This window comes from Podarcis vaucheri (genome assembly GCF_965113315.1).
Source record: "Podarcis vaucheri genome assembly, chromosome: 15".
In the NCBI taxonomy this organism is placed as follows: domain Eukaryota; kingdom Metazoa; phylum Chordata; class Lepidosauria; order Squamata; family Lacertidae; genus Podarcis; species Podarcis vaucheri.
In genome coordinates this window covers 11,813,205-11,834,416 of record NC_138753.1, presented here as the reverse complement: position 1 = coordinate 11,834,416, position 21,212 = coordinate 11,813,205, and the positions used below count along the sequence as shown (strand labels likewise).

The window sequence follows — 21,212 nt, the reverse complement described above, 5'->3', positions numbered from 1 at the left end:
GTGAATAAAACAACATCCTCTAAAATGTGGATTTCTGGCTTTTCTGGGAATAGAACAGGGAAAATCCACTCACATGAGTTGGGACCATGTGTGTTTGGGGTGTGTGTGTGTGTGTGTGTGTGTGTGGCGATGAAAAGGGCTGATTTCAACAGTTTACCTATGCGTTTTAGATGATAAATTAGTTGAATCCAAATAAAGTAGCTTAACAGCAAGATTGATAACTTTAAAAGCACACTTCCTTGAAAAATGGGGTAGCTGCTTGTTAATATTATTTTCAAGGGTAACTGAACACTTGTGCCATGTCCACTAAGATCTCAGCAGATTTGAAATTTTAGAGTAGTATTGTAAATTCTAGTCTTGCACGTTCTTGTTGTACCCTAGAAAGTCATTAATTTACATGGGATGTATTGTGTGTGTGTGTTAACACAGGTCTTGCTAACAAGACACAAACCCCAGAAGTTAAAACTAATCCTCAAACCAATGGATCCAATGTAGGCTTTAAACCAAGAGGAAGAGAGTTCTCTTTTGGTAAGTTCTGGGGAAAACTGTCTCCTTCCAAACTGCATGCCACTAGCCACTTATTCCTGTTCTTTATTTCTGACAGTTGCCTACTTGAATTCAGTCTGATTCACTAACTAGATAATATATTTACACTCTTCCCAGTTTGGGAATTAAAGTGCAGTGTATAAATGTAAACAAAGCAATAGAAATCCTCATTTTTTGTTGGTAACTCTGTTAGGAATTTAATTACTTAGGGGCTGCTTGCCTTACGTCTAGTACCTAAAAAGAGAAAAGTTACGTAAGTTGCACCTAGGACAAACCCATTTCCTCCTTTATATGTGGAACTTGCTACTAGTTTTTTCTTGCTCGTTGTACAGAGGCATCCAGATAATATCACTTGGTATTTCCATAGAAGCAAAGAAGTAGTGGATCAGGGTGCAGATAATTGACTTACTCTTTTGATGTTTTAACAGAGGCCTGGAATGCCAAGATTACTGACCTGAAGCAAAAAGTTGAAAACCTTTTCAATGAGAAATGTGGTAAGCATACTGAGCCTTTTATAACATTATCTTAGCACATCTGAGGGGAACTTTATCAGCAAAATATTTGATACATCCATAAATTACAGCCTAGTTCTTATTATTAAGTTGGTAAATCGAAGTCTTGACTGTACCACTTTAAACTGCAGTTGAGAACTCACAGATAATAAATGTAAAAGAATGTGATTATTGTGATTTGGCTTTCTATCCTGTTTTTTTGCAGCAACAAACTGATTCTCTTGCGTGAAAGGAAAGAGGTTAAGCTTCTGCAGTAACCTGTTTCCTTAATTTGGTACATCGGCATATGGATAATACCTCTAGATTCTGGATGTATAGCCTCTTTTGTTCTTTAAGGGACTATGTTACTGTTATGTAAATATACAAGTAGGAATTGATAAGTCAACAACTGCTGGATAATGGGAAAGGAAAAAACTAAAAAATAAATAATTGTAAATGGAATATATGGAATGAAATGTGAATTAGAAATATGTAATATCAAGCAGCAGTGGGGGAACGTAGAGACATGTCTAGGATGAAGAGCAGGAAGTCAACTTTTTGGAAAATTTGTATTAAATTAGATGTAATTTGGCATTGCATTGATTTGTTAAAAATTTGGAAAACTAATAAATATTATTTGGCAAAAAGCACCTGCAGATTTTGGATTTTCGTGCTGATTTTCAATATTGGTTGAAAGCCTACTAAATGTGCATTAGGGCTGAGTGAAATTTGTGTGATGTTTCTTTTTACAAAGCAAAAAGTACTTTTGCGTTCTCCAAAAGAGCAGTGTTCCATAATCACCTTTCACTATAAAATCATGCTCTGAAGGGAGAAAGAATGTGCAGAATGTATTACGAATTGTCTCCTGCTAAAGGGGCGACTGCACTACAAAGTGATTATTTTGCCACCTGTTCTAATCCCTATATCAAATATAACTGGAATTGGGGACTTTTTGTGGAGGGTCGACTCTCAAGAAAAGCTTTGTCCCTTCGTGTTTTGGCTTAGCTCTAGTAACCACTAGGACATAAGTGTGAGAGAGAAATTCATCAAAGGTCCAGCCCCACCCCCTCAAATATTGTGAAATACATTTTGTTTTAGGGGAAGCTCTTGGACTGACGGAGCCTGTGAAAGTCCCTTTTGCGCTCTTTGAGTCTTACCCTGAAGATTTCTATGTTGAAGGCCTTCCCGAGGGAGTGCCATTCCGTCGCCCTTCCACGTTTGGCATTCCAAGATTGGAAAAGATCCTCCGAAACAAAGCTAAGATAAAATTTATCATTAAAAAGTAAGCCAAATGCAATGCGTACCACATGACTGGCCTCTCTGAACAACTTAAATGCAGAGTTCAGCCTAGACAGATGCTGGATTCTTCCATCAGAGAAACGAGGCTGTATTTTAGACTAGCAATACTCATGGTAGGCTTCTCTAAGACTTGGGCAACCTTGTTTCAAACTTTTGGAATAATAACTAATAAATGCAAATATTTCATTTCTTCATAGTCATAAGACTCCTCACAAATTAAGGTTTCTAGCTGAACAAGCAGCATTTTAAAATCAGTTGGTAAGGGATCACTTGCAAACTCCATATTTGAGACCCAAATCAGCAAATCAAATGTTTTAAATCCAGATGACCTCAAGAGCATGGCTCCAAATATTGCTGTGCCGACTTCAGAATAAATTTCTCAGTCAGAGATAGAAACAAAGTGGCCCTGTGGGTTTTTGGTTTACTTGATAAGTGAAAGCAGAACTTAATCAAAGTAAGATTGAAATGCCCAATTAGGATGACAGGAAGCACTTGGTTACGGAGTGTTGAATAGAGTGAGTACTGTATACAGTCGTACCTTTGAAGTCAAACGGAATCTGTTCCGGAAGTCCGTTTGACTTCCAAAACGTTTGAAAACCAAATTGTGGCTTCTGATTGGCTACAGGAAGCTCCTGCAACCAATCAGAAGCTGCGGAAGCCCCATCGGAATTTTGGCTTCCAAAAATAGTTCGCAAGCTGGAAAAGTCACTTCCGGTTTTCCGACGTTAGGGAACTAAGCTGTTCGAAAACCAAGGTATGACTCTATTGTATAATTGATAATGTTTTCAGCTGGTTGAAGGCTACTTCTTAAGAAGGATCTTGTCATATCCAAATATACCTCTTGTGTTGTCTGAAAGTGAATAGTGATAAAGGCATTTTGCAAATCCAAAAGGCAAATTGGGCAAGTATAGCTTAAAGTAAAACACCTTGTTGCCTTGTATAATACATGAAATAATTATGCAGTTGCTAGTGCCTGCCTTTTGTCTGTTGAGTCTTGTTTTCTTTTGTCTTCACTAAATCTACTGGGACAGCTTTTAGTGCATTGGCATTCTGGCCATAAGCTAACATGAACGCATTGCATTTCTGAGTCCATCTGGAATTAAAACCTTGTTTACTTTCTTCCATATAAGACTTATTCAGTACCGCCTGTTATTTCCCGGAAGAATAATGAAGATAAAACAAAGGCAGGCACTGAGCTGGTAGCACTCGTATTTGTCCCGGGGTGAGGGAGGGTGTAGCACTGAATGAAGAGCACAAAAGTGAAATTTAGAAAAGAGGGTTTGTAACCATATGAGCTGAGCCTGAGGTCAAAATAAGGGGTTGGCCCATCACACTGCAACATTAAAAAACAATAAAATGAGTTGGACACAAAAGTCCATGCAGTGTTTCAGTTGATAATTGCGTCATCTCAGGAAGAGTTTGAGCCTTTTATAACTCAGGGGTACAAAACAGGTAACTCCATTTGTGGAGATGTGTCTCATGCTAGGGGACAATATGCCGTAAAAGAACAAATTGGTGGAGGATAGCCAAATGGAACCCAGCTTACAGGATCAGAGGCAGTGTACCACTGGGTACCAGATGCACAAGAGGATTTCGCTTTTGTGCTGCCCAGGTGGACCTGACTGGTCATGGATGAACAGGCTTGGACCACGGTTCCATTAACCACATTAACATTAATCACAGTTAGAAAACTTCCCAACTCTTGCAGCCTTTCCACAGGAGGAGGAAATCTGCTGCAGGCCTGAGGCTCGCCAGCTTGTCCTGGCTCATTCACATCACATCACACTGGTTTAGTGTGATGTCTGAATGCAGCCAACATGTTTAAACTTCTTGGTTCAGGATGCACATGGATAACATAATAGGTTCACTTTGCTTTTGCTTTAATGTTTGGCTGAAGGGTTCTGAGCTTCCCTGAGATGAGAGAGAGGGAAGCTTCAGGGAGGGATATCCAAGACAAGTGGAATTTACGGGGAGCAAGACTGCGTGTTTTGGGGAGGAATGGTCATTGTGCTTTCTCCTCCATCCACTTGACCAGCCATGCTATGGCATTTTAGAATGAACAGCTTCGCCTCAGAGGGAAATGAAGCTGCAGTTGTGTTTACTTATTGGTCGCACTTCTTTATATTCTTATGCCAAAACTTCCACCATGTTTCTTTGCAGGCCTGAGATGTTCGAGGCGGCAATTAAAGAAAGCGCTGCTGCTGTTCCAAGTCCTCAGAGTGAGTTTTGTCTCAGAGTTAAGCCCTCAATGGCACCGACTTTGTTGTGTTCATAAGATGGCGACACTGATCAGTAGGGAACAATTCAGGGGAGCGAATTAAAGTACTCCAAGGGTTCTGTGATAGCATAAATCAAGTCATTGCTTTTGGGCCTTGCACCTCAGAATAAGAAAGAGTCTTGTGTCTTGAAAGTGCTATTAGGTTACTATATCAAAGAAGTGACAAGAGCTGCAGAGACCAAGTTACTGTCTTCTGCTCTCAACATCTCAGCTCTCATTCCAAATCTCTCTAGCTAGCTGCCAGTCTACGTGTGCAGTTTCCTCCCCTTCCGCTGCCTCCCTGGAGTGCTATGACATCAGATGTGTTCTGAAATTCAAATAGGGCATAGTGCGTATGATGATGTCTATCTTGGGAGAGTTCCTTATCCTTTTGGAGTGCAGAGACACTGCCATCCTCTGCAAGGAGTAAAGCAGCACTCCTGTTAGAACGTGAACAGATTTGGCACTGGATATGGTTGGGTGGGGGCCAACAGCTGTCCTCCAATTGGAACTTAGATCTGCCTTGTATGTTGACCACTCTTTTGAGTTCAGTCTTATTTGTTCTTGATACTTTTTTACTGGGCAGTACTCATAATACGAAATGAGATTCGAGTCCTTTTGGTGTTAATGCTTTGAAACCATGTGTTTTGTAAGGAAGAACAAGTTTATCAAACACCGTGATAAACACTGTAAGTGTGCCTGATCCGGTGGTGAACACAGCTGCTGGAGTGGAAGATCTTAACATCATCCAAGTGACTATACCAGGTATTCTGCCCATTTCCCTCCCTACCTTGCATTTTCAAAAGCCGTTTTAAAGACAGTGTCTTTTTCCAGTTCAATATTTTTGTTTCTGTCCTACTTCTAATTCTAGTTCATGTGCCAGCAGACACCACATAAGATACTAGTCATAACAAACCGTATTCTTCTGTGTTACTTGCAAAAGTATTTTGAAGCTAAGCTCCCAAGGGCTTGAAAGAGAAGAAGCAGACATTCTTAACTATTGCTAATAGTTCTCACTTTGCAAATTAAACGTGACATAGAAGCCCCATGTTCCTTACTTTCATTTCCCAGAAGAAGCAGTGCTGCAAAGACAAAGGCTATCTTATTGATGATTTACAGGAACTGAAAGCAGCCTTCCTGAGTTGGATTGCTCTGCTTACAGGAACATGCTGGCTTCCCACCTGCCAACCGCAGACTGTCCTTAGAACTTGCACGAGGGTTTAGAGAACTTCCTTGCTATATTTTCTATTGGAGAATGTGGGCGGCAAAGCAATGACCTGACTGACCTTCCCCAAAGATTCAACTAGGGGAGAGTGCTGGTGGCTGCCAGGTTGCTAACCAGCTGCCTCCCTTTCTCCATGCTTCCATGAGGTTCCTAGCTTGGAGGAAGAGCTTGTCAGTTTGTTATTTTCTGCATTAGTTCACTTTTTTCAGTTGCTCTGTAAAAACACCAAGGGGCACCTGCATATCTGCTATGTGCTCTTTCCTTTAATCTTTCAGGCAAGGGTGGGACATGTATGGCCTCCAAATGTTATTGGTTAACATCTCCATCATCATTGACCATTAACCATGCAGCTAGAAGATGTAGTGTGCAGCCAGAAGATGTAGTGTGCAGATTTCCCTGCCCTGCTTTAAAATCTAGTGACTTAAGCGAAAAGAAAGAGAGGACTTTAGCAGCAGGTACACCTGGTAGAGACATGCCCTATAGGGCACTTAAGAAAGTGGGCACACACTTGGCTCAGGCTCTCTCCTGCCACTCCTTTAAACCACAAAGAACTAACAGTCTTAAGGTTGAGAAGGAGTTGGTGATAGGACAGCAGGAACACTAGATGAGTAGAACAGGGCTCTTTAAATACCGTATTTTTTGCTCTATAAGACGCACCAGACCACAAGATGCACCTAGTTTTTGGAAGAGGAAAACAAGAAAAAAATATTCTGAATCTCAGAAGCCAGAACAGCAAGAGGGATTGCTGCGCAGCGAAAGCAGCGATCCCTCTTGCTGTTCTGGCTTCTGTGATAGCTGCGCAGACTGCATTCGCTCCATAAGACACACACACATTTCCCCTTACTTTTTAGGAGGGAAAAAGTGAGTCTTCTAGAGTAACTAGACTTATAGAGTCTAGTAAGCAAGATCTATTTTTTTTAAAAAAAGGTTCAAGTCAATCACAAAATATGATTTAATTCTTGTTTCTTCAAATTTTACAGACGATGATGAGAGAACATCCAAAGTAGAGAAGGCCCGACAGCTGAGAGAACAAGTGAATGACCTGTTCAGTCGGAAGTTTGGTAATTTTAATTTTGCAATGTAGACTCTCTAATCCAAGGTGCAGTAGGCCTACCTTTGAGACCTGTATTGAAAGAGGACTGAGCTGTAAAAGTCTGAAGCTGCAAAAGAGCCGTTTATGCTTCGGAAAGTCAGAAGTTGGGCGTTGAGTGCACGTGTCCTTGCACACCTGGCTAGCCCCTGTTTTCTGTTGGTGGTTGGCAGGTGCTCTGGTTGACAGGTGGCCTATAAATATAGTAAATAAACTCATCCTTTCATACTTCATAATTGAAGGAAACATTTCTGTTCCCTCTTTCCCGAGTTCGATATGCAATTCCACTTCACTGAAAAGCATGTATTCAGTCGTTAGAAAATAGCTGTCATTTGATGCTTCTTGAGTTCAATAGGTTGCTTTATTATAGTTATATAGGATCATATATAAAAATACACTTTGGTTTAAGTGCAAATTATCATGTTTGTGTTAGGTAGCTCATGTTGCAGTCTCCATGCAGCCTTGGATGATGCAATGGGAACGACTGACACCTGTGATTTTAAAAACAGTGGGGTAATTAGTTAGATGCAACTTAATACCAGTGGTCATCGAAAGACTGCCTTTGAATAAAAACTGCCAGCTGGTGTCTGGTGGATTTCATACATCTGATTAGTGATGGCAACCAAAAGGGAGTATTTCTTTACACAGTGCTTGATTAACTTCTTGAAAACAACACGGAATAACGGCCATGGGAGTAGATGGCTTTAAAAGATGCATAGAGAGGATAGATCTACTGGAGGCTATTAGGCATGGGAACAAAATGGAATCCTCCTGATTCCAAAGCGGTGTGAGACAGTGGATACCATTTGTTGGGAGGCAAATGATGGGGAAGGGCTGTTGCCGTCATTCCCTCCATTTATGCTTCCTACAGGCATCTTGTTAATTACCGTAGGAAATGGGATGGACCTTCTTTTTTACTCTGATCCAGCTGGACACTTCTTATATAGGTGCCAGTACTCGCCATAAAGTTGTTACACTAAGTGCCACACTTTTTAACAACGAAAGAAAGAGGTGCTGTTGCTGCTTACCCTTGAGTAATGTTTTAATCAGTATTTTTAAAAACAGCACTTCCAAAAGCTTAAATGAAGATAAGTGGAAGGGTTCAGTCCCAGAAGGTCAGCAAAAGCACATCTCCGTTGAAGTTGATTCTGATTTTATAATGATCCTGCCTTTGCTACTGTGTAGTATTTTCAAGTAAACTCTGCCTTCCTTGTGGCCTAACGGGAGGACAGTACAACATAACTCTCACAACCTCTCTCTCTCATCAGGGGAAGCTATTGGCCTGGGGTACCCTGTGAAAGTCCCCTATCGAAAAATCACAGTCAACCCTGGCTGCGTGGTGGTGGACGGGATGCCTCCTGGAGTGTCTTTCAAAGCTCCCAGCTATCTTGAAATCAGTTCCATGAGGAAGATACTGGATTCAGCAGAGTTTATTAAATTTACTGTCATCAGGTATGTGGCTTTCAACTGCATTCTCTATAATACTGATTTTCTTTTCTTTTTTCTTTTTTTGTTGGAGAAGATGTAAGCTGGGGCCTGCTTATTCTGGTCCTGGTTGATGGATTAGACACGCGGTAAAGATAATGGGAGAAGCCGCCACTGTTTTCCATTGCAACCAAGCTAGGGCCAGTGCACAGGACCAAGAGATCCTCTTGTGATCTCTACGACCCTTTTGACAATGCCCTGTGTTTGCGAGGCTCAAACAAGCCACCAAACTGAAGCTCCATAGGCAGCATGCTTCTCCTTATGAGGTCTTGTGGGGAAAGAGGGGACTGCTGCTTAGGATCATCCCAGAAGCATCTGAGCTGCTGTGCTCCCTGCCTCCCAATGGAGAAGGGTATTCAGAAGCATGGAATGTTTTAAAGTCCAGGCCAGCTTCCATTGGGGCCAGTTCCTCATGGCCTGGGGCCAGCATACCTAAGAGAGTGTGCCTTCTTCCCTGTGCCCCACTGCAGTGTTGAAAGATCAGCCGAGAATGTGCTCTTGAATGATGCCATCATACAAGCCAGGCTTGTAGGAGGATATGGAGAGAGGCATTCTCTGTTGCTGCCTCACGACCATGGAACATCCTTCCCTTGGATGTTCAAATTCTGAGGCTCTTTGTTTTCGAGCCACTTTAAGCAGTACAAATTTGGAAAAGCAGCTGATTTACGGTATGATGCCTTCAAGATTTGTTCACATCTGTAAGGGCTCCTGTGGCCAAAATGTCCTGCCTCTCCCTTGCAGGAGGTGAAACAGATTTGGAGCGCTGTTACTAAAGCAGCAAGGATGAGCGGATATTTTCTTAAAAGTTTCACCAGCAGTTGTCTTAGGAGCAGGCAACAAGAGTTTATTGGAAACCTACTGGTTGCTACTAAGGACTTTAGCCATAGATGAAGTGGGCCTATTGAAATGAATAGAATGTTTAACAAAGTTCCATTATTTTCAGTGGGTCTCCTGAAAGTAGACCTGTATTTACTAGATACAGCGCTAGGAACAGAATTTTGAAGAGAGTCCACCACTGACCTAGCAAAGATATGAGGGTAGAGAAAATATAATAAAAATGGAAACTGGAAAGTATACAAAGACAACTGGAGAGTAAGTAATAAAAATGGAGTCAGTTGAAATTTTTCAACTTAGTATATAAATGCAAAGCTCAGGGTCACATAAGTAACTTACTCATGTTGAATATATATATACAGTGGTGCCTCGCAAGACGAAATTAATTCGTTCCGCAAGTTTTTTCTTCTTGCGAATTTTTCGTCTTGCGATGCACGGTTTCCCATAGGAATGCATTGAAAATCAATTAATGCGTTCCTAGGGAAACCGCCTTCAGACCAGGTCCGGGGACAGTCTGTCCCCCGACCTCTTCTGAAGGCTGGGGGGGGGGACAAGGGCTTTTCTTCCCACCCCCAGCATTTTTAAAAACCCCGGGACAGTGGAGGACTTCTCCACTGTCCGGGGCGATCTTAAAATGCTGGCGGGCGGCATTTTAAAATCGCCCGGGACAGCGGAGGACTTCTCCGCTGTCCGGGGCGATGTAAAAGCCCCTGGGAAGGCAGGCAGGGGGGCCAAAGACTTTTGCCCCCCCCCCCCCCCGCCTGCCTTCAAAAGCCGTCTGGGACAGCGGAGAAAGGCGCTGCCTTTCTCCGCTCTCCCGAGAAGGCAGGCAGGGGAGAGCAAAGACTTTCGCCCCCCGCCCGCCTTCAGAAGAGGTCCTGGACCTCTTCTGAAGGCAGGCGGGGGGCGAAAGTCTTTGCTCCCCCCCCCCGCCTGCCTTCAAAAGCCGTCCGCGATAGCGGGAAACTCTTCCCTGCTATCCCGGACTGCTTTTAAAATGCTGGCGGTGGGGAGCAAAGCCTTTCGGCCCCCGCCGGCCTTCCTGGACCTCTTCTGAAGGCCGGAGGGGGGGAAAGGCTTTGCTCCCCACCACCAGCATTTAAAAGAGGTCCCCGGAGATTTCCCTATGGGCTTTCGTCTTGCGAAGCAAGCCCATAGGGAAATTCGTCTTGCGAAGCGCCTCCAAAACAGAAAACCCTTTCGTCTTGCGGGTTTTCCGTCTTGCGAGGCATTCGTCTTGCGGGGTACCACTGTATATTTTTCTTGGACCTTGCTGGGAGGCTTAAGAATTGCAGTACAAGATCTGTAGCTTTATGCATACATGAAAGTGGAAGAAAATTAAACACAGTGAGAAGATCAGAGTGCATATGTGGTTATACAGTTTGGCACCTCAGATTGTTATGTCAAATCTGTAGAACGTTAGGATTATATGTAAACGATCCCTTATTGAAGTGTTGCATTCTGTGTTTTCCAACAGACCATTCCCTGGACTTGTAATGAACAACCGTAAGTATTTCATTAGCAGTGCTTAATATGTCCATCCTTCTATAACTGTGTTGTCATTATGATGCTGCCAATGACACAGTCCAGCTCTTTCTTAGCATTTTATACCTGTGGCCAGAGAGAAAATGACAGCGTATAAATGCTAAAGGGGTAAGGATTACAAGGGAGTAGATTTTAAAAAAAACAACAATGAAAAAACAACTCTTTGAAATATTATTTGTCTACCACATCTTTCAAGGGATTGGTAATGTTTTGCTTGGTGCATACTGACATGGAGTGACATTGTGGTTTTAACATGAATACATTTACTAGTGGAGGGATGTAGCCTTGTAATAACTTAATGCTGACCTTACTACTTCTAGAAATTGCTGACAAAGCAGAACCAGAAGCACCAGCACCAGCAGCTGTGCCAGTCCCCGAGCCAGTGGAACAAGGTAGGTGTTAACTTTTAATAGACTTCCCTTAGAAGTTGATAACATGATTGGTGATAAAGCCCCTTTTTCGAGGTGGAACAGGGGTGCGGATGGGCGTGAAGACCAAACCTGTGCAATAATCCCAGGGTGGAATTAATACACTAGCTTAATTTGGTTTGTGTGAGAATATGGAGATTCATTTTTCTTGATTTACTTCGTAAAATTTATAGACCACTTGATTGTAAAAACAAAACCAAAAACACCTAAAATGGGTTTTGCTAATTCTTACAGGTGCTTTTCAGAGAATATACATTATGTTGCTGCCTCTGGTTACATAGTCGATCATGTTTGCTGTTGTAGTTAACACTACATTATATGAAATAATGCAACTAATTTTATGAGTTTCCTTTTTTTAAGATCCAGTTGAACCAGACCAAATAGTACAAGTATCTGTGGAGGACGGTAAGTGTTGGTTGTCTGATGAGTAGAAATCAACAGTTATTTGAAAATGTATCTTGATGCCCACAAAACCAAAAGGAAAAGGGCAAGGTGAAGCCCAACACTGCTCTCTTCCCTCTGGCCCTGTAAAGTTGCCTGCTAGCTTTTCATTTTTTTATTTATTTTTATTGTCTATGGCTCAGTTGCTAGAGCAGCATGAAATTCTTAATCTCAGGGACATGGGTTCAAGACCCACGTTGGACACAAAAGATTCCTTCATTGCAGGGGGTTGGACTAGATGACCCTCGTGGTCCCTTCCAATTCTACAATTCTATTTCATGTATTTCCATACTGTTTTATATTCAGAATTTCTAAGCGATGCACATAAAATGTTTTTTAAAAAAAGGCAAACACAAACCACACGAGAGTATAAGAACAATTAAAAGTAAACATAAAACCATAACATAACATAAAAGCTACTTGTAAAGTGGCTGCTGAAATAGCCATGAAGTAATTTCAGCGAAACAATATTTGTAGCTCCGCCACTCTTGTTTGTGGTTAAAGATTCTGGCGGCCCACTCTTAAAATTACGTGGTATGATTTTCACTGGTGGTTTGTGTTTGAATAGTGAGTCATTTTCCAGCTGTGGCTTTTCTCTCTTTCAAGCAGCTGCTCTCTATAGTTCACTGAGACAAAATTACTATCACCTGGGAAACGAACAATCTTCTTAATTAAGTTTATGCCAGAGCTTTGTTCCCCCTTGCTCATTTCCGGAAATTGCAATTTTCATTTACATTCTCAAATCCCCTTCCCTCTTTCTTCAGCGATCTTGTTGAAAGGCATCTAACTGTCCTTTTTTTCTCCACAGATTCGGCACAGACTGAAGAAGACACTCAAATAAAACAAGAGCCAGACCCAACGTGGTAGACCTCGCCAATATTTAGGGTAAAAAAGTCATGAAGAAAATGGAGCGGCGGGTGGCATGCAGATGATTTTATAGATAGAAGGTGGATTGTACTCTTAATGTACAATTTACAACCCACGTTGCGTTCATATTGGCCTTTGTAGATTGCTTAACTCGGCAATACCCTGTTGCAATCTTCAATTTGTGCTCATTTTGTCCCTGGGCACACTTCATTTAATTTTAGCCCAGCTGAACCTTTAAAAGAGCAAGCTAAATGAGTGAAACAAGTTTAGCATGTCGAGTAGTCAATATTTTCATTGGACTTCTAGCTGCACTTGATTTAACTTCAATCCCTGCCTTTTTTATTCCCTCCTCACTGTTTAGTCAGAAGCTTCCAGGATTGCGAAGAGTTTGCTGGGACGGCCCTGAGCTGTGTAATATAGCTGTATAAGAGAAGTACCTTCTATCCACCCTCCCCCAACCTCCTTTTTTTTGTATTTTTAGATAGAAATGTCTACTCTGTTCAAAAGTCCTGATAATTGACATGAAGCAATGAAATAATATTCACAATGGCTTATTTTATTTTAAAAGAATTAATTGGAGGAAGAAATGCTGGATACATGGCTTAATGATTGTTAGCTTTTCATTAATATCAACAGGGACTTTCAAAAAATATCTGCCTTTCCAATTAAGACAGTCCATTAGATATCGAAGAAGAAAGAAATATGCCTATCGTAGTTCAGGTTTTATTTTTTTCTCCCAGTGGGAGTGGGTGGGTGTGGGAGTTGAAATTGTCCGCTGAATTTTTCTTTCTCTTTCTCCTTAATGGTTAATTGGATAATAGTATCTGTATATTTGAAATAATTTTTTTCCTATGATATATCTCTCAACTCATATGTTTTTAATAAATAAAAAAAAACTGGTTTTCCTGGCATCTGCAGTGTTATTTATTTCATAACCTGGTAGTCTGTAGTCTTTAGAGAGGGTAGTGGGAAGGATAGCATTAATTTCGAAGCAACAAGTGCTTGTGTTTAGATTATTTCTGCATACCAAGGTTCAGCTGTGAAGCTGTTGAGGCCTTAAGGCAGGGATGGATGGAAAATAAAGCAGGGTGGACCACTGAATTAACCACATAGCAGCGGCAAACTGTTTCCTTTCTAAGGATCCTTGGCTAGGCAAAACTTGGGGGGCATTTAAGCAAAAGTGCACACTTGTTGATTGCTTAACACTTAGTTACACCTCCACTGTTGGACTCTGGGGAGTTATACCTTAATGCAGCCTGCTCCTGCTTCTTAAACTGCTGTAGACTACTGATACGCCACGAGTTAAATCCTCTGTCTTTCTGCAATCTGTTCAAAAATGGCACAGTCCCCAAGAAGACATAGGAAGCTACTTTATACCAAGTCAGACCATTGGCCCATCTTACTCAGTATTGTCAACATGAACTGGCTTTAAAAAGAGTCAATCATTAAAAGACTGAAGGCAGAACAGAAAACATGTTCTAATTGTTGCAACCAAGAAAGCTTTAAACTACCAAGGCTGATTGTTAGTTTATCATTCATTCATTCATTCTGTTTTCTTCACGGAATTGTTGACTTCAAACTGAAAGTAGTATTTATATGTCACATTTCCTTCCATGGGAAATGAAAGTGGTTAGATAAGGAAGAATGCTGTGAAGATCTTAAGGTGACGATGGGAGGTTAAAGTTCTTAAGGTGGAGACTGTGAAGATCTTATGGTGGAGACTGAACCGTTAATAAGACAAAGAACATTCAGTGTGGCATACATTGCTGGGCATTCCATTGACTGTTGACATCTTACAGCAATTATTGGATGAGCAATTGAAAGAGATTAGTGCTGAGATGGATGCAATGGTGAATGAAAACGGACCAAAGAAGGATGAAAAGGAAAATGGAATTTAAGAGGACTGAGACTTCGGAGAACATTTGTAGAGTGCCCCTCTCATTGTTAACATTCTGGAAAAATTATACAACATTCTTGTTTGCTCAGGCACCTGAACTTTCTGACAGTAAGATCTGTTTTAGAGTGGAACAGACTCCCTTGGAAGGTGGTGGACTCCTCTTCATTGGAGGTTTTTAAGTGGGTTAAACCACAGAGCCTAGGACTTGCCGATTGGAAGGTTGGCAGTTCGAATTCCCGCGATGGGGTGAGCTCCCGTTGCTCTGTCCCTGCTCCTGCCAACCTAGCAGTTCAAAAGCACATCAAAGTGCAAGTAGATAAATAGGTACTGCTCCGGCGGGAAGGTAAACGGTGTTTCCGTGTGCTGCTCTGCTTTGCCAGAAGCGGTTTAGTCATGCTGGCCACGTGACCTGGAAGCTGTACGCCGGCTCCCTCGGCCAATAAAGCAAGATGAGCACTGCAACCCCAGAGTCGGTCACAACTGGACCTAATGGTTAGGGGTCCCTTTACCTTTACCTTAGCACAAAACAAGACTTAATAGATTCATACTTATTACTTGGGAATATTTGGTAACTCAGATATAATTATTTGATTATCTGGTAGTATAGACTTCATGCCAAGCTATATATTTCTATTTTTTAAAATGAGATACCTAATAACAGTCTGAGCACACTCAAGTTTATCAGAAACGCTGTATCATTAGTAGCTGATATTTCTTGATACCTCAACATTTCCTTCACTGGAAAACAACATTTATATTCAAGATTATGCTTAAAACTCTATTAAAGAGTTGTTTCCCCTTCAGAAGCTGTTCCTTCGCAAAAGCTTCTGAATCTAAAAAGACCTATTTTTACCCAACGTCCACATTCCTGACGAAGACAAAAGTCCCTAAAATACCTATAGACATTTGCACTTGGAAGAGAGAAGGTTTTAGAAATTCCCAGCGGTGAGGAGGAGGTTGGATTCTCCTTCCCCCATCCCCAGGACCCATCCTAGTTATTTGATTTTCCAATCTTTACATGCCTCCTTTCAGTACCTGCCCTGTGCAGCTCACATAAGCGGCTGACAGAGACACCCCCCTGGGTGGCTTTAAAAGAGGAGGAGATCAAATCATGGAGGGTATAAATGCAGCAGTAGCTAATAACCCTGGTGGCTATGCTCAGTCTCCATTGTCTGAGGGAGTTTGCCTCTGAAAGCCACTTCCTGGAAACTGCAAGAGGGGTGAGGGCTGTCATGCTCAGATCCTGGTTGCAGGCTTCCCAGAGACATCTATCCGAAGGACCACTATGAGAGCAGAACGTTGGACTAGATGGGACCCGGGCTTGATCCTGCAGGCTTGCCTTTTGTTCTCCTTTGGGAAACTGAGCAGAACCGCTTCACGAATCTTCCTGAGGCTCATTCTCCAGCTCCTGCCTACTTAATTCTCCCCCTCCCGTCTTCCCACTCTGAAACTTAAATCATCCCCACACCTGCTTTCTCTCGCTCCCCTATCTACAGATTTCCCAGTCTAGATAAACTCGGAAGTTCCCGGCAGGTGTTCTCAAAACACAAAAAGCTTGCATTGTTTCCACTTGCAGAATATCCGGCAAATGTGTGCTTCCTGAACGAGAACCAGCTGCTTTCATTTCTCATGCCGAGGCTGAGAAATAATAAGAAAAGAGAAGAGATGTGCTAAAAATATTTTGGATTTCCCATCAAGCAAAGCCAAATCTTTGGCGAGGCTTGGTACACATCCCTGGATGGGTTTTTCAACCGAAAAGTTCTGTGTGGGGTGGAGAAGCTTTTACTTCTCCAAGGCTGGGTTACACTCAGTTTTTAAGTGCAGCTGGTGTGGAGAGGTTTAACCTGTGTACAGATTACCATTTCCTCTCGCTCCAGTGTGCTTCCATTGCTGGTGTTTGAAGCCATGGACATGTGACATTAGTAATAATTATCATTATCATTATCATTATTATTTATTTATACCCTGCCCATCTGGCTGGCTTTCCCAAGCCACTCCAGGCAGCTCCCAACAGAATAATAATAATAAAGCGATAAAGCATAAAACATTAAAAACTTCCCTGAACAGGGCTGCCTTCAGATGTCTTCTAAAAGTCAGGTAGTTGTTTATTTCCTTGACATCTGATGGGAGGGTGTTCCACAGGGCGGGCGCCACTACCAAGAAGACACAACTCACATCCATTCTGTCGTTCCTTGGGTAATATGACTGTTAGATGCATTTTCTCTCAAACCAGCTCATTTGGACATATGATCAGACAGATTGCCAACTGGTGTGAGAGCATTTTACACCAATCCTGGTCCAACTGCACTGGTTACCAGTTAATTTCTGAGCCTAACCTCACAGAGTGTTTGTTGTGGGGGAGGAAGGGAAAGGAGATTGTTAGCCGCTTTGAGACTCCTGAAGGGGAGTGAAAGGCGGGATATCAAATCCAAACTCTTCTTCTTCTTCTTCTAATTCAGTGCTGGTTTTGATCTATAAAGCCTTATGTTGCACAGGACCCTAATACCTCAAGGACTATCCCTATTGCCACATGAGCCAACCCAGACCCTGCATTCATCATCTGAGGTCCTCCCCTCTCTGTCCGCTCTGAGGGCGACCCAGAAGGTGGCAACACCAGACAGGACCTTTTCTGTGCTGGCTCCCCGCTTACAGAATGCTCTCCAGGGAGGCATGCCTGGTACCATCACTAGCTACTTTTAGGTGCTGGGCAGAAAACGCCCCTTTTCAGCTACGCTTGGGGGACTTAACTTGGAGAGTTTAAAATATTGTGGTGTCTTTTAGTGGGTGGCATGTGTTACACTGCTTTTTCTATATGTGTTAATGCTTTCAGCTCTTGGAAGGGACGTGGGTGGCGCTGTGGGTTAAACCACAGAGCCTAGGATTTGCTGATCAGAAGGTTGGCGGTTTGAATCTCCACGATGGGGTGAGCTCCCGTTGCTCGGTCCCTGCTCCTGCCAACGTAGCAGTTCAAAAGCACATCAAAGTGCAAGTAGATAAATAGGTACCGCTCTGGTGGGAAGGTAAACGGCGTTTCTGTGTGCTGCTCTGGTTCGCCAGAAGTGGCTTAGTCATGCTGGCCACATGACCCAGAAGCTGTACGCCAATAAAGCGAGATGAGCGCCGCAACCCCAGAGTCAGTCACAACTGGACCTAATGGTCAGGGGTCCCTTTAATGCTTTCAGCTCTTTGTTTTAACTTTGCATTGGTTTTACATTTGTATTATAAGTTACATTTTATTTAATAGTAAAAAAGGGTGACCAATAAGTTCAGATAACAATATTAGTTAATCAAACAAACAAACAAACAAACAAACAAACAAACAAACAAACAAACGTAGAACTGTAGGGTTGGAAGATTGCAGCTAATGCAATGCCTTTGCACTTGGCATGTTTTCCTTCAGAAGCTGCTGTATGATGGCCAAACGATTACAAAGAAGAGTTATTTCCAAGTTCACAACTGCCTTAGATCAACCTGTGTGACGCATGTTCAGAGAAACCTCAGTCCTGAGTGTGCTTCTTTGGAAGTAAGTTCCACAATATTCAACTGGACTCATCTTGAGTCTACGTGCTTCAGGTCATGTTCCAGAGTGACCACAGGATTCATTAATCATGGTTTCCCTTCTGTGATGCAATGGCTCTCTTGTATCTTGGTGGGGCAACTGATCCCCCACAGGTTCTGAAGTGCTAGAGAGGCCAGTGCTTTTTTCCTAGAAGTTCTTTATTACCACACCGGTACAATTACCATGAAGTTGTTACAGTAAATTTACAGTAAGTTTACAGTAACTTTTTAACAACAACAAAGGTGCCCTTGAGTACGCCCTGAAAAGAACAATGAGAACAGCTACAAAATGCTTTTTTAAAATCATTGTATTTGTTTTTAAATTTGTTTTTATTGATTAAATGCTTCATCAGGAATGTGCACATACAAGCAACACTAGGAAAGAAAAAGGAACTGAACTGAAAAGAAAAGGAAAAAGAGATGATGCGTGCTTGTTGTGCATGACTTCCATGAAAATGAGAAAACATCATTTCCCATCAGTTTGAAGTACTAATGCTTTAAATGCCAGACAACTAAGTATCATTGTGACTATACGAATGGAAAATAAATCCAGTGCGTAAATCTAATTCCTGGATAAACTAGCAATAAAGCTGATTGCTTAACAAACTCGACTACATAACAGATATGTACCATTAGCCCTGAGTGACAGCAGTCACGAAATTAAAAGACGCCTGCTCCTTGGGAGAAAGGCGATGACAAACCTAGACAGCATCTTAAAAAGTAGAGACATCACCTTGCCAACAAAGGTCCGTATAGTTAAAGCCATGGTTTTCCCAGTAGTGATGTATGGAAGTGAGAGCTGGACCATAAAGAATGCTGATCGCCGAAGAATTGATGCTTTTGAATTATGGTGCTGGAGGAGACTCTTGAGAGTCCCATGGACTGCAAGAAGATCAAACGTATCCATTCTTAAGGAAATCAGCCCTGAGTGCTCACTGGAAGGACAGATCCTGAAGCTGAGGATCCAATACTTTGGCCACCTCATGAGAAGAGAAGCCTCCCTGGAAAAGACCCTGATGTTAGGAAAGAAGGAGAACACAAGGAGAAGGGGACGACAGAGGACGAGATGGTTGGACAGTGTTCTCGAAGCTACCAGCATGAGTTTGACCAAACTGCGGGAGGCAGTGGAAGACAGGAGTGCCTGGCATGCTCTGGTCCATGGGGTCACGAAGAGTCGGACACGACTAAACGACTAAACAACAACAACCATTAGCCCAGTAAGAAATGTATGTGATATCTGTTCCTTTCAGCTTTTGCTCTGAATATATGCATCAAGCCAAATTCCACCGGTAAGTATTATTAGTCACAAGCAAAATATAAACTGGGCCAATTCAAAATGTTGTTGTTTAGTCGTTTAGTCGTGTCCAACCCTTTGTGACCCCATGGACCAGAGCACGCCAGGCACTGCTGTCTTCAATTCAAAATACATAAACTTAAATTCACCAGGTAGGTGAATATTGCAAGATTTGCCTGTCTCCATAACTGACCTCTCCCACATCACCAACATTTTAGCTAGGAGCAAACACACCCAAACAGCAACTGCTTGGAGACATCAGCTTCTGCTCTGAGCCTTGTTCTGCAAGCATCATTGTGACCTGATATTGTATTCCTTTTAAATGTCTGTGCTGATCCAACAGCCCAGAAGTCATCTTACACAAGCCAATTTTTCAAACTCAAAGGTCCAATGCTGGGGTGACCTAAGCCAATAATTACACCAGGGTAGATAGATAAGGAAAAGATTTGTTCAGATTGCAGGAAGGAGAAGCAGAGGAATCAAACCTCAAATCTCTCATGCCTTTTATGGTGCGCTCAAACATCTTACACAATTTAACTTTATACATTAATGCTTCCTATGATTCCAATTACTACTGGCTTTACCGTAAACATAGAACAACCTACTTCTTCTTTTGTCTTCTCTTGAAAAGCCAGCTGTTGACAGCGTCATGGTCAACGAGATGGAAGGGGTGATGGGATGTCCGGTAGTTCAGCTTAGTTTGCTAACCAGTACAGGGGTGTTTTTTTTGGGGGGGGGGAGTAGGAGAAGTGAAAAGAGCAAGATCAACTTCATCATCTCCAGGGCAACCATGGGTCTCTCTCAGATGGTCAGCGGTCCAGCTCACTGGGCAGGTCACACTCTTGACGTGATATTTTTCCCCAGTGAAATGAGTGGACTGAAGATACAGGAAGGGCAATGCACTCCCTTGCCATGGTCAGATTAGCCCAGTAAGAAATGTATGTGATATCTGTTCCTTTCAGCTTTTGCTCTGAATATATGCATCAAACTAAACAATTGTAAAGTAGGTGAATATTGCAAGATTTGCCCATCTCCATAACTCATTTCAAGGGGCCGAGGGAGCTTCAGGGCCCCCCTAAAATATCTGAGGGGGTCAGGGCCCCCCAAAGTAGATGAGCATTGCTGTTCAAATGGTGTGCCTGCATAGTGTCATGTGACCAGGGGGTGGGGCTTGCCTGGATCTCCCCAATATTTTATTCAAGGTGGCACCCCTGGGTCAGACAATCCTCTGGTTAAGTTTGGGCTGACGGTGGCAGTCCCTTCCGGCCCCACCCCCCCATTGTCCTCTATTTGTCTGGTTTAAATACTTTTTAAAAGAAACACAAGAAGGAAGAGCAGGAGGAGCATTGAAGCTGCCCACCAACAATTGGCACGTTATACAAAATATAAAGGTAAAGGGATCCCTGACCATTAGCTGACGACTCTGGGGTTGCGGCGCTCATCTCGGGTCATGTGGCCAGCATGACTAAGCCGCTTCTGGCGAACCAGAGCAGCGCATGGAAACACCGTTTACCTTCCCACCAGAGCGGTACCTATTAATGTTCACATATGTACTAGGATAATAATACAGTCATACCTCAGGTTACAGACATTTCAGGTTGCGTGTTTTCAGGTTGCGCACTGCGCCGAAGCTGTAAGTACCGGAACGGGTTACTTCCAGGTTTCGGTGCTTGCGCATGCACAGAAGCACTAAATCGCACTTTGCGCATGAACAGAAGCGCTGAATCTCAACCCGTGCATGTGCAGACACGGCGCTGCGGGTTGCGAACGCTGCAGGTTCGCAACCCAAGCGTCCACTGTATCAAACTTTTAAAAAGAATGTATGGGTTAGGGTGTTTTCGTATATATTCAAGGGACACGGGTGGCACTGTGGTCTAAACCACTGAGCCTCTTGGGCTTGCCGATCAGAAGGTCGGCGGTTCGAATCCCCGCGACGGGGTGAGCTCCCATTGCTC

General features: G+C 42.6%; 1 protein-coding gene and 1 long non-coding RNA gene across 11 annotated transcripts in view; one reads left to right on the top strand and one right to left on the bottom strand.

Moving 5' to 3' along the window:
- Positions 1-8,170, bottom strand: part of LOC309519999 — a 145,277-nt gene extending 137,107 nt beyond the window's left edge. Inside the window, exon 1 of the long non-coding RNA XR_014214123.1 lies at positions 7,307-8,170. This is a non-coding gene — a long non-coding RNA (uncharacterized lncRNA). The remainder of the gene's footprint in view (positions 1-7,306) is intronic.
- Positions 1-13,419, top strand: part of GTF2I (general transcription factor IIi) — a 62,773-nt gene extending 49,354 nt beyond the window's left edge. For 9 of the 10 annotated variants that reach the window (XM_082201201.1, XM_082201205.1, XM_082201204.1 and 6 more), the window contains 12 exons: positions 430-528; positions 975-1,040; positions 2,136-2,319; positions 4,497-4,555; positions 5,248-5,358; positions 6,799-6,879; positions 8,177-8,360; positions 10,705-10,733; positions 11,093-11,164; positions 11,561-11,605; positions 12,450-12,526; positions 12,870-13,419. In XM_082201201.1, the coding sequence (XP_082057327.1) occupies positions 430-528; positions 975-1,040; positions 2,136-2,319; positions 4,497-4,555; positions 5,248-5,358; positions 6,799-6,879; positions 8,177-8,360; positions 10,705-10,733; positions 11,093-11,164; positions 11,561-11,605; positions 12,450-12,508 (989 nt within the window). In that variant the 3' untranslated portion in view covers positions 12,509-12,526; positions 12,870-13,419. Of the gene's footprint in view, positions 1-429; positions 529-974; positions 1,041-2,135; positions 2,320-4,496; positions 4,556-5,247; positions 5,359-6,798; positions 6,880-8,176; positions 8,361-9,336; positions 9,581-10,704; positions 10,734-11,092; positions 11,165-11,560; positions 11,606-12,449; positions 12,527-12,869 lie in introns of those variants that run through there. The other variant, XM_082201206.1, reaches the window with a different exon arrangement.
- The last annotated feature ends 7,793 nt before the right edge of the window (positions 13,420-21,212 follow it).